At 39.2% G+C, this 18397-nt stretch overlaps 1 protein-coding gene across 13 annotated transcripts in view; it reads left to right on the top strand.

Annotated features, from left to right (window-relative positions):
* The window catches only part of Ndae1 (Na[+]-driven anion exchanger 1), a 124681-nt gene that overhangs the window by 83799 nt on the left and 22485 nt on the right, over nt 1–18397 (top strand). For all 13 annotated transcript variants that reach the window (XR_013009044.1, XM_076424366.1, XM_076424360.1 and 10 more), the window contains 11 exons: nt 4495–4598; nt 9339–9524; nt 9801–10007; nt 10267–10679; nt 10851–11016; nt 11744–11902; nt 11973–12122; nt 12223–12498; nt 13631–14020; nt 14296–14403; nt 16456–16590. Coding sequence is in view for 12 of the 13 variants with exons in the window: in XM_076424366.1 (XP_076280481.1) it covers nt 4495–4598; nt 9339–9524; nt 9801–10007; nt 10267–10679; nt 10851–11016; nt 11744–11902; nt 11973–12122; nt 12223–12498; nt 13631–14020; nt 14296–14403; nt 16456–16590 (2294 nt within the window). In the remaining variant the exon portion in view is untranslated. The remainder of the gene's footprint in view (nt 1–4494; nt 4599–9338; nt 9525–9800; nt 10008–10266; nt 10680–10850; nt 11017–11743; nt 11903–11972; nt 12123–12222; nt 12499–13630; nt 14021–14295; nt 14404–16455; nt 16591–18397) is intronic.

Raw genomic sequence — 18397 nt, 5'->3', positions numbered from 1 at the left:
ATTTAACACGATAAGAGACACAACTACATTATCAACGAAATTGATGCCCCACTGAATCGTTCGGATAATCGAGGCTCTATTGTATCGTGGGTTAAACAGGTAAATGGAAACCCAATTGCATCGTGTTTCATGTCATTTCAATCAGAAAAATGTCACGAATATGATAGTAGAGGTTTCGTAAAAGGAAAAAGTTCAATACAAAAATGTTTTATCGAAATCAGTATTGTCTCGCCGATACGCTGACGTCGATATATTGCTTGTTTTCGCTATAATTTTCCAGGTATAATGCTAAAAGATTTTTGGTCAGGATGTTTTCACATACATCGAGACATTACTGTAGTTCGCGAGTTGCACGAATCCAGGGCCCAAACGGACGCCGCTCGGGTTCACGGGAAACCCGACACGGTCGCTGAAAATAACACGTGTATCGACAAACGATTATCGAGAGCGAACTCGAGACACGGAAAACAAAATCCGCGCGAGCACACCTCTGTGCTCGATCTGCCGGAAGAGTTTGCGCCGTACTTGACATTTAACGCTGCAGGCACCGAGAGCAGCAATCCGTCTGCAATGTGTTTTATAACATTACAAAAGTACACCCCTTTTTTCTGGCACTGTTTACAACATTTCTTTAAAATCCACGAATATTTCGAACCGGAACATTTTCTATTTTATTAACCTTTTACGTGCCCTTTACATGCGCGTGCAAATAACATTGTAACATTTTTATACACCCACGTGCATATAACAAAATTGAGGAAACGTTGTCACGACGTATGTACCATATAATAGACACGGCTTTCAACGCGAGAACAGCAAGTGAGCCACTGTGGCGACGCACGGTGGTCCCGATCGAAGAATTTGGTGTCATTTTGTTATAACTTTTGAACTATTAGAGATATCGCAATGAAATTTTCACCAAAAATATTTAAACAATAGTAATTCTTACCTACAGATAATTAAATATTTTTTGCATTTGTTAAACAATAATTTTTACTAACTTTTTATTGATATTTTTTGTTAAAAAATGATTTGTTCAAATATAGTTTATCAACCTTTTTTTGCTTGTTATGAACAATAATTTTTAGTGTTGGTCTTAATCTTTAACACATAAAAGAATGCTTTCCTGTGTAAAGAAAAGAAATATTTTAAATACATATTGTGACTAAAATAGTACTAACATTATATTCAGTCAATATTACCACAAATAAAAAAGTAAGCTAATAAAATAAACATACCATAATTTGTCTTTCGTGAGAATCTGTGATGATCGATTGCATTGGTTAATTAATAACTCTACTGCCTCAGGATTCAGTATTTTAGGATTTCTTTTACATGTTAATCTTACAGTCAGCGGCAATATTAAGTGGACACTCTTAAAAATCGCATAACTTTTTAAAAATTGGTTGAAAGGACTTGAATTTTTTAAAGACGTTAGACCGACTAGTTCGCTAGAGAATAAGTAAACAAAATTTTATTAACATTGCAATTGGTAGGAATCATACAAAATTTTAAAAATGATGTTTTGTCAACTTTTTTATCTGGGCCTGTAACGATAATTTAAAAAATGCGTTTTATAGATTTCTGTAACTTATATGGTCAACATTGCAATGAGCTACATACGTTTAAAGATGAGAGCTTAAGGGTGAAAGTCGCAGATTTTCAGCCTTGCCAGGGCATTTTGCCCTTACGTGACCATCTTTAAACGTTTTTTTCGATGAAATTTTCAATATGTATATAAGTTACCGAAATCTATAAAATGCATTTTTTAAATTATCGTTACAGGCTCAGATAAAAAAGTTGACGAAACATCATTTTCAGAATTTTGTATGATTTCTACCAATTGCAATCTTAATAAATTTTTGTTTACTTATTCTCTAGAGAACTAGTCGGTCTAACATCTTAAAAAAATTCAAATCCTTTGGACTAATTTTTAAAAAGTTATGCGATTTTTAATGGTGTCCACTTAATATTGCCGCTGACTGTAATTGTCACATGTACGGGTCAGATGTTAACAATATTCTCAAATAGTTTTCGAACGCTGCACAAGGTTCCAAAGATAGAAATAAATGCAGCGAGAACGCTAAGAAACTCTCATCATTCGTTTCGTTATATTTTTTAAAAATAAAAGTGACTATTGAAGTTAATTTACATATATATCTTTACTCTATTTATCTCTTATAATGTTATTGCAAAAACGTTCGTATTTGGAAGACATTTGATCAGTCATACAAGCCTGTTTTACGCAAGCGAAACTCGTCGCGAAGTAACATTGACAACTTTGAACAATGATAACTTGCAAAGTAGGACGAGGTAGGACAATATTCTTGCATAATTATATACGGGAAAGAATGCTGAAAATGATCCAATTTGTTATAAAACACGACTTTTCATGGTTCTCGAGATATTCCTTGTCAAATGTAAAAAATTTGGCCAATTTTTTTATTTCATTGAACATTAATTTTTAACATATTGTGAACAATAACTTTTTGTGTCGATGTTAATTTTGTAACACAAAAGAGCGCACTTCATCGTAAACAAAGAAAAAATAAGAAATATTAAGTGGTGATCAGGGCACCTCGAAGACGAGAAGCAATTTTCTTGGTGGAAAGTACTATCTCTGAATGTCTACCTTTAAGTATTCGTCCGAATTACAATTCTTGGTAAACTTCATTATTTTTTTCATTTAGGAAGCAATACAAATTTGTTGTATAGATACAATTTGTTGCAATACAAATGACACCAACTTCTTCGATCCGGACCACTGTGCGACGCACCGTACAAAAACATGGCACAACCGGAAGCCCCTGCGGCAGCTAAAATTGTTGGCGCAACAACAAACAAATTGTTTTGATCGAAAGAATGATTTATCCGATTTTATCCTGTCAAAATAGAAATGTTTCTCGCAAGTGCAGCTTTGTTTCGATTCATGAGAGACTGCACATTCAAAACTGCGGTATTGTTTATTCATGAGTGCAGGCATTTCTTGATCGTCTTTGTTGCGAAAACAACGCGGCATTCGCAGCGTTCCGACGCTCAGAAAAAGACAGCAGAAAAATTGTCGTGCGTTTCACAAAGGTTCCATTTACAAGGAAAATATTTATGTAAATGCACGACGCGACGGAGCACTGACAAATGGAATTTTAGAAACGCTTTTTAGAGAACTAGCTTTGTGAGAAATGCTGTCAGACGCTGTGAAAGCAGCTATTACCATGGTGTTGTTAATCTTACGAATTGTTTAATGAAGCAGAGAATGTTGTTTAAAGATATCACTCTTTAAGGCGGTAGCCTCGTTTCCAGGATTGCAAGGGTGCGGGATTTGCGTTTTCATTTCTCGATAATACTAAAATGGGGATTTTCTTTAGTCAGAAACGCTAGATAAAAGATCGATATACAGGGTGTTTCGTTTATCTGATAACGGAAATATCTTGTGACACATTGAAGTTACGAAAAAAATTTGTTCACAAAAATTGTTCGGTATGTAGAGTAAAATCATATAGTCTAATTTTTTTGAGGACTAATATGGTAGAGAGGATCGATAGATCGATAGAGTATCAAATTCTGAGTATAATAGTGTTGACCTTCATATGTCCTAAACCTAATACATATACATATAGTTAACGAGATATTATCGAAACAATTTTCTTTCTTCTTTGGATAATATCTCGGTAACTATTATGTTTAGGACATATGAGGTTCAACACTTTTATACTCAGAATTTATAGTTGTATGCTTCCGAATAATGCAAATTACGCCTCGTAAACAAAAAGATAGAACTTTTGAGGGCGACAGTGCCCTATATCGATCTATATTATCTTGCGTTTTTGATTACTGAAAACCCCCATTTTACTACGTTTTTATTAGCTCGCTTTCTTGTCTGTCTGTTTGTTTGTCTGTTCGGTACAAATTTTGGAATTGATTTTATTTGTATTATCGAGAAATGAAAACGCGAATCCCGCACCCTTGCAATCCTGAAAACGGGAGTCTACTCCCTTAATATTGGGCCACAAGATTTCGGTTTGTTTTAGAAGTCATTCACTGCCCAGCAAAAATTGCGTACACGGTGCGCCTAAAAAAGTTTTTACGTAGAAAAGTGAGCGACGTGCCTCGGTGTCTCCAGCGTTAAATGACGGTGCAAATTGCGAGGACAGTTTGACACGAATCTCGAAGGGTTAGGGGGTCGATTCAGACGTTCGATTTCATTCGTAACGCGTTGAAATCGACGTATCCCCAGCCACGTCGCGTTTAAGAGGATCCGGTTATAAGACTTCGGCTTGGTCCCGGTGGAAACCCCTCTGTATCGGATTCCTGCAACTCGGAAACTTTCGACACGCTGCTATCTGGGTCACGACCATCCGAGCTTCCAAGCCAGCCTGGATGGCAGTGGTAATTGAGGGGAAAAGTATACGGAATCCCCTTGATTACGATTCCCACGCGACTTCTCGCTAAGAATCGCCAAGAGACGCAGTAGGCGGTAAGCTAGAACTCTTTCAGGCCAAGAACCAGCTACCAACGGGATGGATCGGAGTCCTAGCAGCGTGTCCATCAGCAGGAATCATAGTTCGTCCGGTTTGGAGAACGGCGATGGGAACCACAGGGTGCGTGGAGACGTTACGCAACCATTTCTTCGGGGTCCTTCGAAATGATCGCGCCGCTTTTCTTCGAGTTACAATGTTGTCAGTACGCTTCCCTTCGAGTTACAACTGATTTTTACAGTAGGTGTACAAAGTATATATTCGTACAGCTTTTAAAAACTAATAACCTTTTTATAATTGTACCAAACGACCTGATTTTTTATAATCAATTAGAAGCATTGGTTTACGAGACGATATGCAAAAAAGATTTTCCAAAAATTATTATTTACAAAGTTACACGCAAAAATAAAAAAGGCATTTTTGAAACTTTCTTATTTGAGCCCTTAATGAAAATTTAAAATATATGTTTTTCAAAATTTCACCGAAATCAATTGACGCAGGACACAACGACACGCATCGAAAGATGTACGATTCTGTGGATTTTAAGCAGAAACTGATCAAAAGTCGTGTAAAACTGCGATTTTCACCATTTTTAACCGCTCGTGTGTATGTTAATCGATTTCAATGAAATTTTCAGCATGTGTATAACTAACATAGATCTACGAAACATATATTTTAACTTTGCATTAAGGACCCAAATAAAAAAGTTTTAAAAAATGCCTTTGTTATTTTTGCATGTAACCTTGTATATAAATGATAATTTTTGGAAAATCTTTTTTGCATATCTTTTTGTAAACCAATGCTTCTAATTGATTATACAAAATCAGGTCGTTTGGTGCAATTAGAAAAAAAGTTATTAGTTTTGAAAAAGTGCACGAATACTTTGTACACCCACTGTATAAACTTCCTGTTACCCAGAGGGAATTTTATTTTCTTCCAATTTTATTTTCCGTATCGTATAAAAGGAATGCGTCACTTTACTTTCTTTAATGTTTTTGGACAGTATAACAGCATGACTAAATGCACTTCGATTTGAAACTGTGCACCTTGATCGTGTTCTTTCATTTTTATCCAACGGAATTATTTTTCTCCAACTATACAGGGTGAGTCTCGTAACGTGACGATCTCAAATAACCCGTAAGTTATTTGTTGTATAAAAAAAATGTGCAAGCAAATGTTGCATGGTTCCTAGGGGGATATAAAGTGCTGTGAAATCTGATTTTTGTTACTTCGATTTATTATCGAGATATGAAGGTCACCTTCACTTTTTTAAATAGAATGCCCAATATTTTTGCTCGACCTCGGATGAAGCACAAAATTCTGTGTAAAAAAGTATTGACCTTCGTATATCATAAATCTCATAGTTAACGAGATATTATCGATATAATTTCCCATATGTACAGTAGCGGCCAAAAGTTTTATACCGTTCTAAAGAAGACGATAACTTTTTTAATATTGTACTATACGATTTGAATTTTTTTGGGAAGCTAGTTTACTAAAGGATGTGAAAAGAAATTATTTCAAAGATTCCAATTGATCGAAATTGTTGAAAAAATACTAAAAGTTGAATTTTTAACTTTATAATGTGGGCCTATATTGAAAATTTAAAAAATACGTTTTGTAGATCTGTGTCAATTAAACATATTCTGAAATTTTCGTCAAAATCGTTCGACGTTGCAATGAGCTATTACAAACGTTTAAAGGTGGTAAAAATTGCATTTGCAGATTTTCACGATTTATTGCCGAAAATCTTGAAAATCTGCAATTTTTACAATCTTTAAACGTTTGTAGCTCATTGCAACGTCGAACGATTTTGACGAAATTTTCAGAATATGTTTAATTGACACAGATCTACAAAACGTATTTTTCAAATTTTCAATATAGGCCCACATTATAAGTTAAAAATTCAACTTTTAGTATTTTTTCAACAATTCCGATCAATTGCAATTTTTGAAAAAATTTCTTTTCACATCCTTTAGTAAACTAATTGCTCTAGCTTCCCAAAAAAGTTCAAATCGTATAGTACTTAACTTAATAAACTTTTGCCCGCTACTGTATACATATGTATAACTAGGGGCTATTATGCAATACAAATTATACTGCTTCTATATTTTAGTTTTACAAGTTTTTTCTGTCCGTGACCTAGAGTGATCTTCAGTAATTATAATCACTGAATTCGTAATGAAAGGGACTATCATTGTAGATGTTTAAAAAAGGGTGGTTCCATTTTAAAAAATGAAGGTGACCTTGATATCTCTAAAACAAATTACATAACAACAAAAATCTTTTTGGTACCGTATTGTATAAACCCCATTTTACCATTCAACTTTGTCCTCAAGACATCTTTGAAAACAACAAAGATATTTGAGGTGATTACGTTAGGTGACTCACCCTGCATGTATGACTTTTTCAATCTTTTTAGAAGACACAGAACAGTACATTCAAGTGAATGCACTTCGACCCAATAATTCTGTTAGACCATCAACCACAACGCGATTTTAAATTGTTTACTCCATCTGGATCGTGTTCTTTTATTTTCAATCCACGTGAAGAGCATAAAAGACGGTGGTCCAATTTTTCTGGAACGCTTTTAAATTGTACAAAAGAAAGAACGCGAGTAAATGCAGCTCTGTCCCGTAATTTTGAAACATTAACTACGATACAATTTTCAACAGAGTCCAATCTTTCCAGAACTGTACGGTTCCATTTCTCGTCCTCGGATTCGGTAATTCGTTTCGAACGTCCACCATAACACGATTCTAAACCGTGTGCATCACGGGATTCGATCAAGATCGAATTCCGTCATTGCCATTCCCCGTCGATCACGAAAGAAAAGATCCAAGCTCTCCGGCGCGGCGCACAGTGGGCGAAAAACCGATCTTTTTGGACGAAAATCTGCCGACAACTCAGTTTTTCATCGATTTAATTGGAATTTTTTTTTAAATGTTCGTGAAGGACTATACTTTGATGACGTGCTGTGCGAAAATCGTTAACTGTCACAAGAAATCAAGAATATCATTATCTACAAAACCCAATAACTCCGATACTTCATCCGCCTATACCATATGCATGTCCCAGCTGAGTTGCCGACACTTCTTAACCCTAAACCCTAAACCGCAAAATTTTAAACTGTAAATCTGGCCCTGAGAATTACCAATTGAATAGAATTACATTCGGCACTTATGAGACTCACCATTAATTTATTGATCCAACAGCAGCGTTTTCGCTTCTTGAGAAAGAACTTCCTTGTGCTTGCGATCCTTTATTCTTAGAGAGCTTATAAGTGGATCGCATGATAATAACATATGCCGTATAATATCTATATTTGTCTGTTTGCGGCAACACATTCGGGAGTTTTCAGCTCGTGATTTCCTGAAGACTTTATTATTTGCCTCTTGTGGCTCTTCTGAATACAAACCAATTGGCAGTTCAAAAGTAGCAAGTACTTCACTTCCATGCTGCAGTACCTTATGAACTGATGGAGGTGGTTTATACCATGGATAAATTTTAATGCACATTATAGCCGTCTCCGAACAATATTCTTTGAATATCACCGAATCAGCTTTCTTGTCACATGTAATTACCTGAAGAATGTTATGCAATCTTCTGATAATAACCGCGTTTAATCTGGATTAAACTGCAGCAACTGATTCGGCTTTTTTAAAGAAAATTTTGCGGTTTAGGGTTTAGGGTTAAGAAGTGTCCGCAACTCAGCTGGGACATGCAAATTTATGGTATGGGCGGATGAAGTATCGGAGTTATTGGGCTTTGTAGATAAGGATTCTTGATTTCTTGTGTCGGTTAACGATTTTCGCGCAGCACGTCAGCAAAGTATAGTCCTTCACGAACATTTAAAAAAAAATTCGAATTGAATCGATGAAAAACAGTTGTCGGCAGATTTTTGTCCAAAAAGATCGATTTCTCGCCCACTGTGCGGCGCACTGTGGGCCAAACCGACGAAATCTGTGTCAAAATCAAATAACTTTCGATAGAAATGAGATAGAGCGATGAAATATAGGATAATTATGGAGATTGTGGTACGAACGTTTTTTAACCTTGAAAGAATTCGTTAAACTTGCACAATTTCAAGAAAATTGTTGTTTATCCAATATCACGCGCCAAACAATTTTTTTTTGTCATGCTATACATCATTTCCCGTAGATTTTTTCACGCTGATTTCAAGTAAACGTTCAAATACTTCATTATGATTATTTTAAATGTGTTTTATATATGAGAATACAATATTCCTTCAAACTAGTGGGTTACCAAATAATTTCAACGAAAAAATGATTTCATACGTTGTGTTCACAAAAATCGATTTCTTGCAAAATCCTGAGGTCGTAGACAAATTTTGAAACCAGATTTGAAATCAGCGTGAAAAAATCTACAGGAAATAATGTGTCGCATGTTAAAAAAAATTTTTTCCGCGCGTGGTATTGGAAAAACCACAATTTTCTTGAAATTGTGCAAGTTTAACGAATTCTTTCAAGGTTAAAAAACGTTCGTACATCTGCATAATTATCCCATATTTTGAAAAGTTTCAGATTTTATTTAAAAAAAATTTCATCGCTCTATCTCGTTTCTATCGAAAGTTCTTTGATTTTGACACAGATTTCGTCGGTTTGGTCCATAGTGCGGCGTGGCGCGGTGCGGCGCGACTCTGATTCCATTTCTTCAATTTTGTTAGCGAAACACAAACGAGAGAGCACGAGAGCTCGACGTAGCTGCTTCAATGACGCGAACCATCGAGTCGGTCGAAAATTCTGGTAATGAAAAGACTTATCAACAGAAAGCGGCTCGAGCGTTCCGGGACTCTGACGAATTTCCCTGCAGTTGATTCAACTCGACGATTATTGTTAATAGGGGAATACGCACTTCATGCGGAAGATACCGGCGGGTGCGGAGGCGAGCAACATCCTCGTCGGGGAAGTGGATTTTTTAGACAAAACCTTGTCAGCGTTCATCCGATTGAGCCAGGCCGGGATAATGGGCGATTTGACGGAAGTTCCGGTCCCGACTAGGTTCATATTCGTCCTGCTCGGTCCAACGGTAAGACACACCTGACCTGTCCACTCGAACGTCGAGTTCGAAAGCCTGTGCGCCTCTTTCCAAGTAATTAAAGTTTTAACGAAGCAATTGTCCACGCTGATTGCCCAGTCTCTCTCTCTCTCTCAGAGAGAGAGAGAGAGACGCTGGGCAATTTCGATTCGACATGAATGACGGTTTCGTTATCGTTTGATATCGCTCGAATCCTTCGTGCGATCCGCAAACTTTTGGCTCGAGATAACGAGACAACCGCCTGTGATGTTACTTTTTATGTTGCAGGGTGGAATCTCTGGTTTCCATGAAATCGGCCGAGCGATGGCCACGCTGATGTCCGACGAGGTGTTCCACGACGTGGCGTACAAAGCAAAGAACAGGAATCATCTCCTGGCTGGCATCGATGAGTTTCTGGACGCTGTCACGGTCCTGCCACCAGGAGAATGGGATCCTGCCATCAGGATAGAACCTCCTGCTGCGATTCCTTCGCAGGTAGCGTGATATATTAAGGATCTCTGGCTGTGCAAACATTGGATTTGTTGTCGTGAGACTTTTGATTAGCGATGGAATAATCGTGAACAGAACAGTCAGTGTAAAAGTTGGGGCACAGGTGGTTGCATATAGCAGGAAGGAAGTAGATCAGATGTTTGTATAGTAGTGCCAAAGTAGAGTGGCAAAGTCAGATTAGCAAAGAAGAGAAGAAAGTAGAGCTAGATTTGAAGATGGTTGAGTTTTCCTCCCGGTTGTTCAGGAAGTGCGGAAGCGTCCGAAAGAGGAGAAGCCGAAGGAGGACCCGGACGAAGAAGCAGACGAGCAGAAGCTGAGGGAGGAGTCAGGCCTATCGAGGAGCGGAAGACTGTTTGGTGGTCTGATTAACGACATCAAGAGGAAAGTGCCGTTCTACCTGTCCGATTTCAAGGACGCCCTAGCCATCCAATGCATAGCGTCCTTCATTTTTCTATACTTTGCCTGCCTCTCCCCTATAATCACGTTCGGAGGGCTGTTGGGAGAAGCAACTGAGAAGAACATGGCTGCTATGGAGTCGCTCGTTTCCGGTTTCGTTTGCGGCGTCGGGTACGGACTGTTCTCTGGACAACCGTTGACTATTTTGGGCTCCACCGGGCCGGTTTTAGTCTTCGAGACGATCGTGTTCGACTTCTGCAAGTGAGTCCAGCCAAAAGTCTTCGTTATTCAACTTGAAATATTTTTTCAACAACACGACAACCAAGAATATATATTTTATGATGAGCACACCACGGATCTCTGTGCAAAATAGAAATTTCAAAACGCAGAAATTGAATGAGAACGTGTTCACTCGACCTATCGCCTTTGCAGGATCTACGGCTGGAACTACATGTCCTTCCGCTTCTGGATCGGCTCGTGGATCACGCTGATCCTATTGATACTGGTCGCGATCGACGCCAGCGCCCTGGTCTGCTATATCACGCGGTTCACCGAGGAGAACTTCGCCACCTTGATCGCTTTCATCTTTATCTACAAGGTAAGCCGATCAAACGACAAAGTTTAATAGAGATAAGAGAGACCTTGAACCATCGGATCATTCGAGGAGAACACGGTCTGGGTCGTCGTCGCCTGTGTTAATTATGCAATAGCGTCCTTCTCGGCCGATCCAGTTAATTGGATGGGGTAAAACTGCCGCGTGCTTCGCGAATCGCTTCATCAGCAAAATAGCCGACATTTGGGTCACGAGTTACGAACAAGCCGCACCGAGGTGCTCCTCTTGGGCTTCGAATGTAGTTTCCCCCTCCCAATATCCCGTTTCGATGAGGACATCTTCTTCCACTTTTCATTATTCCGTTACATCTTTCGAATTGAGAGATGTTATGGACATGGGGGCAAGCTGAGCTCCTTGGCGGGGCGATTTGGCCACGCATACAGAGCTCTGGCCACTCCCACAGGCGCTCCTTCAACCCCCACCACCTCCTCATTCAGAGATAATAGTGCATCAGCAGCGAACCATATTCGATGGTTGGATTGTATCTTTGAAATTGAGAAATTTTATCATGGTAGAACAATTAATCGTCCATTATGACGCAATGTAGCCCTTCCCACAGCGTTCCGGCCACTCCCACAGGCGTTCCTCCGACCCGCACCGTCCCTCAATGAACCAGTCGCAAGGCAATATCGAGTTAGATGTGTCTCGCTTTGTTTCTAAAATTAAGAGACGTTATGGAGACTGCAGAACACCGGACAATACTCTGTTTCAGGCGATCGAGAACGTTTTATCAATCGGCAAGAAGTATCCCATCGACACACACGCAAACGACCAGTTCAACATCGACTGTTGGTGCAAACCTCCGAACGGCAGTCTGCCGTCCAGCTACGATCATGTGAATTGGACGGCGCTGGACCAGAAAGCATGCCAGGTGAATGTTCTCGTTAGGCGAGATTACAAACCATCGGAGCGAGTCCCTAACGTCGTTAACTCTCTTTCAGACCTATAACGGTACCTTGGTGGGTGACGGGTGCAATCTACCGCACTACATACCCGATGTGTTCCTCATGTCAATTATACTGTTCATGGGCACCTTTTTATTATCCGTCGAGCTGAAAGACTTCAAGAACGCTCTCTTCTTCCCATCGAAGGTATTACATTTAGTAGCTGTATCTAAAACTGTTAACAGATTATGTACCGGCGATTATTTCATGAGGAAGATATTTCACGAGAATTTCGGTTTGATTGTAGGTCAGACAGGTGGTCAGCGATTTCGCGGTAATAATCGCGATCTTCTCGATGAGCGCTCTCGATCATTTTGTGAACATACCGACGCCAAAACTGGAAGTGCCGGAGGAGTTTAAGCCAACGTTGCACAACCGCGGATGGGTTATCTGGCCTTTTCAACATAATCCATGGTGGAGCGCCATTGTCGCGTGTCTGCCAGCTCTCCTAGGCACTATACTGATCTTCATGGACCAACAGATCACCGCCGTGATCGTCAACAGGAAAGAAAACAAACTGAAGGCAAGTAGCTGTTCAACCAAGACCTCAACTGCAACTCAAACATAAATCTCTTCTCTAACTATACAGGGTGGCTGAAAAGTTCCCGGAATTTTTTAAAGCATTTCAGCAGCATAAAAATACCGCACAAACGAATGAATCCACACACTTGACCGAATAATAAGTTTTATTAATTGATTAACATTGAAATGAACCAAAAACATTTACAACAAATGTTCGAAATTGCCTCCTTTTGATTCGATACATTTACGGATCCGCTTTCTAAAATTCCCGACGATGGTCGCTGGTGGTCGCCTGAAGAAGGTTCTTTTCACGGATGAGAAAATTTTTACGGTCGAACCCCTACACAACTGCCAAAATCACCGCCGGCTGCTCAAGAAGGGCCAGCAGAAGACTTCGGCCGCGAAAACCATCGACCGCAGCCATTTTCCAGCCTCGGTCATGACTTGGGCCGGTATCTTCACCACCGGGAAGACGCCACTGGTGTTCATCCCGAGAAACGTAAAAACCAACGCCGCCGAGTACCAGGAACGTGTCCTCAGGAGGGAATTAAAGCCGTGGGCAACGCGACACTTCTGCCAGGGCGGATTCACGCTTCAGCAGGACTGAGCGACAGCGTATTCTGCCAAATCCACCATCGTCGTCTGCAAAGAGCTGTTTCCCGGCTTTTGGGGAAAGGATGTTTGGCCGCCGAACTCGCGCGGATCTTAACCCGATGGATTACTCAGTATGATCCATCCTGGAGCAAAAAATTTCAGGAAGACGATACGCCACAGTGGAGCAGCTGAAAACGGCGTTGACGCGTGCCTGGAACGAGATTACGGTGGAAGAGTGCGCGACCATCGCCGGGAATTTTAGAAAGCGGATCCGTAAATGTATCGAATCAAAAGGAGGCAATCTCAAACATTTGTTGTAAATGTTTTTGGTTCATTTCATTGTTAATGAATTAATAAAACTTATTATTCGGTCAAGTGTGTGAATTCATTCGTTTGAACTATTCAGCCTTCCTGAGTCGAACTATTTAGCCACCCTGTAAATGTGTCGACTGTTTTTCAATTAATCTATATTCATTTTTGTGATACAATCCTCAGTGTAGTTATGACATGATTTTAATTAGGCAAATTCGTTCGTTTAGAAAGGGTGCGGTTACCACCTGGACCTGTTCATTCTCGCGATTCTAATCGAGGTCTGCTCGGTGATGGGACTGCCGTGGTTCGTCGCAGCAACTGTACTCTCTATCAATCATGTGAACTCGTTGAAGTTAGAGTCCGAATGCGCTGCACCAGGTGAAAAACCGCAGTTCCTTGGGGTTCGCGAGCAGCGAGTCACCCACATTCTCATCTTCCTGATGATCGGCTGCTCCGTATTACTGACACCGATGCTCAGGCACATTCCCATGCCTGTTTTATTCGGCGTTTTCCTCTACATGGGCGTCGCCTCTCTGAAAGGCCTCCAGTTCTTCGACAGAATACTGATCATGCTTATGCCGGTCAAATACCAGCCGGACTACATGTTCCTCCGACAGGTATAAGAATCCATGAATCAATTCTTCTGAACTTTTTGGTCTTATTGTAATTCTCTACACATTATCCTACGATTATTTCGTGATTCTTAAAAGTCTATAGTTAAGGGTTATTTAACAGCATAATTTCAGTTAGGCTGAAAGATGATTTTTAAGTACTGTACATACAATTATTGAAGATCCTAGGCTTCCGGTAGATAAAGTGTTAGCATTGAAATCAAATTCATTTGGAATTGATAAGTCTTATTTGATGTGGTTGTTGTACAATTGTGATACAGGTACCACTGAAACGCGTGCACGTGTTCACGGTGATACAACTAACCTGTCTGGCCTGCCTCTGGATCATCAAGTCCTTCAGCAGCACCTCCATTTTGTTCCCTCTGATGGTCAGTATTAATCAACCCGTTCTCCCGAAAGACAAAAGACATTTATATTTATTGCATGTCTACGTTGACTGCAGTGGCTAAATACATATCGACAACAGTAAGATACAATACCAACACATTATTCCAATTTTTTTCCAACTGTTTTCAAAACTGCGGGAGGTGTGCATTTATGGGGTGTACAACATTGGAAAGCATAAGAAATTATCCGTCAGCCAATTTCAATGAAACTTTGTACATATATACAGGGTGTCCCGTAACTGGTGGTACAACCGAGTAGGGGGTGATTCTACGTGAAAAATTGAATCGAAAATGTAGAATAAAATTTTTTCATATGACGCTTTATTTCCGAAAAGAAGGGTAGAAATGTTCTGTTGCTTATCTAACATATAAAAAAGTTTCAAGATGGTCGGATTGGTGGAACATAGTTAAATATTAAAAAACTAATAAGATGAATAACTTCAATAAGGTGAATATAATGGCAAAATAAAAAAATTTGTTGGAAATTATATTTTGAAATTTCAAGGTGATCGTTATCTTCATTTAAAGGAGGTCATATAATTATTCTATATTGCTATTCAGAAAAAAAGACAAATCCAACGATGTGCCATGTTCCATAGTTAAGGTGAATTTCACAATTTTCAAAATTTTCAATTTAAGTGCACACGTCATCCTTTTGTCCGATCGATCTCAAACTTTGCACAAATCTTTTTCTCACCTAAGGAACAATACGGGATAGTTGCGTGCATTGTATCTCGATAAAAATCTTTCTCCAAGTATAGCTTAGGGCCACCCTAATGTACATATTGGACAGGAATGAACATTGAGTTAATGTTTTTTGCGGTTTCGATAAATATTGTCAACGATAATCCAAATATCAAAAGTTTTCCAAAATTTTTTTATTTCATTAAAAATTCTCGAGAATTCTCGAGAAGTATAGTCTTATTCTTATTTCTCATTTCTCGAGAAATTAAAAATGTTGAGAAATCAGGAACACTATCTGCTGACACTATTTGTCTCATTTTTATCAGAAGAAATCCTCTAGCTACGGGTTTCCTCCGGGTCATTCCATGCTAAATCGATCACTTTTTGCAAGCACCATCGTCGATTTTGTTCTAAATGAAATATGTTGTAGTCCACGTGAAATTAGGGGGGGTTTAAGTCATCGTTCTGCCGGTTTCGAATTTTTTTTAGAAATGGCAGGCCTTCACAGTTTTCAATTTTTGCCCATTTTGGCGAAAACGGGCCTCACTTACGAATTTTTATCTCAGGAACAGTTTGTCCGATTCAGCTACATTTTTTCTTGTTTTATTCGAAAAGGATTGGGCTATTACAAAATAATTTTTTCAACCTCGAAAATCAACTTTATAATGTCGAAAAATTTAGACAAATTTTTTTTTACGTTTTTTCGATGGGGGGCCAAAGTGATCTAAATTTTGAAAAACTATGGTTATATTCCTTGAAGTTTTCCCTTTAAAATGAGCCCTTGAAAAAGATGGAGCCACAAAAATTACCATATTTTTCTCAAAATTTAAATCACTCTGGCCCCTCATCGAAAAAAACGTAAAAAAAGAATTTGTTTAAATTTTTCGACATTATAAAGTTGATTTTCGAGGTTGAAAAAATTATTTTGTAATAGCCCAATCCTTTTCGAATAAAACAAGAAAAAATGTAGCTCAATCGGACAAACAGTTCCTGAGATAAAAATTCGTAAGTGAGGCCCGTTTTCGCCAAAATGGGCAAAAATTGAAAACTGTGAAGGCCTGCCATTTATAAAAAAAATTCGAAACCGGCAGAACGATGACATAAACCCCCCCTAATTTCACGTGGACTACAACATATTTCATTTAGAACAAAATCGACGATGGTGCCTGCAAAAAGTGATCGATTTGGCATGGAATGACCCCTCCGCATTTTAATCTTTGCAAAGTAGTCTATGAAATCGTGAACTTGGAAAGCGACCAGCAGTCTGTTGTAAGCTTAATGTCGACTATTCGATGACTTTAATTGTAAGACGAAAAATCTCTGAATTAATGGCTCCTTTCGACGTTTCAGCTGGTGGTAATGATCGGAATCCGCAAATCCCTGGACCTGCTATTCACGCAACGTGAGCTGAAGATCCTGGACGACGTGATGCCGGAACCGAGCAGAAAGCACGCGGAAGATCTTCGCCAGCTCGAGAGTGGCGAGGTTAGCACCGTGAGACGAATACTAAACGCAATCCTTGGCCGTAAATAGCATACGAGGAGTGGCCGTGTGGCGAACATTTGCCCCGTGGTCACTGTCACTGTTTGCGACTGCGGCGAGCCGGCGTCCTTCCGCCAAAAACACGAGGAACGCGACAACAACACGTTGGTCCTCGATCGCCTCGGATAAACAGAAACCATTGAGAAAAATTTTACCACGGAACATACCTTACACTCGCCGCCGTCATCGGTTACATTGTTGTTGTTGTTGTTCTTGTTAATTCTTTGTCCGACCAAACAAGCAATAATCTTGGATGTGCCCAAGAGAAACTCGAGAAGCGAATCGGCAGCTGTGCGAAAAAAAATAATGAAAAGAAAATGCTCGTTCTCCGTTTGTTCTGTCTGCGAGGAGAGACGTTCGCACAATACCGACCAAAAAACGTCCTTTCGCACAGCATGGCCGTCCGTCGCCAATGCGTGTGCCAAACCTGCGACAAACCAAGCCGAGCCGGTTCGACCAGTATTAATTATACAACTTCTGCGCCGCCGTGAACGTTCGAACGATTTATATTCGCCGAATAATGAGAGATTATTTTCTTAACCCTTAAGTGGATAATTTAGACATATTTGAAATTATTCGAGCCTTGTGCACTGTTCAGAACATGAGAATCCATTGCACTTCGTTAGCGACGTTAACATAATTTGCTGCTCGAAAGCAATACTAGAAATATTATTTTTCTTTACATTGGAATGATGCAGATCGATAAAAGAAATCATAGTAAATGGGTGAACATTTTCAATTTTAGCTGCTCAGAGTACAAATTTTAGTTCTCGTGACTAGACAGCGGATCTTTATGCAAAATAAAAATTTTCCACCTGAATTGCAACCAACCGGAGTGACATAGAAATTTATTTTCTCTCTTAATATGCTCAATAGGCTGAAAATGATATAAAAGTATTTCGGAAATTAGTCTGCTTTCAATGTTTCAAACTACAAGTACTCATTTTTGTCATAAATGCGTAAAATCCGCTGTGTAGTCATGACTAGGTGCTGGTAACCGAAATTTCGGGTTCGGGTCGGGATCCCGAAAGTTTATAAAGCTCGGGTACCCGAAATGGCAGTCGGGTCGGGTCGAGTCGGGGCACAGTGGTCCCAAATCGCGAAAAACCGGCCAAAACCTCTAAACGTACTTGAATGCCAAAAATTCGTACTCGGAGGTTTTCGGGGTCGCTGATTACGAATATGTGGATCCAATGTGGCGGACATATACATTAAAAAATGGTTAGGTCTGCTTGGAAAATGATCTTTTTGGGGTCTTTGGGGTCACTGATTACGAATATGAACTCGAAAATTTGAAAAACAAAATGGTCGATTAAAATTTAGACAACAATTCGCAGTAAATGTGTTTTGAGAGGTTGATAGGTAAAAATGTATAAATGACAAACAAAATTGCACTTTGTATATCAAGAATTAGTATAATTGTAAATTATGTACATAAGATTTAATCATCCGAATCGTTTTTCATTACTAAAAGTTGTAAAATCGCGTTTTAAAATCCATAGAAATGAAACAAAGTTTACTCTCGTATGAGCAAACAGAAGACTATTGGAGGTGGGTTTTTATAAATTTGGAAAGATAAATGTATTAGCAACACGTCAGAAAAGGAATTTTGGTGGGACAACGTGGGACTTTTAACTTATGTCTACGATTCTACAATACGTGCATCAAGTTTTACCTTCTACGTTCTCCAAAGAATATTGCCATCCTGTAACGTAATGACCAACAATTTTTGAGATACAAAAACAGGTAA

Source organism: Lasioglossum baleicum, chromosome 5 (genome assembly GCF_051020765.1).
Source record: "Lasioglossum baleicum chromosome 5, iyLasBale1, whole genome shotgun sequence".
In the NCBI taxonomy this organism is placed as follows: domain Eukaryota; kingdom Metazoa; phylum Arthropoda; class Insecta; order Hymenoptera; family Halictidae; genus Lasioglossum; species Lasioglossum baleicum.
Note: the sequence above shows the minus strand (reverse complement) of the source record. Positions and strands in the feature narration are given on the sequence as shown.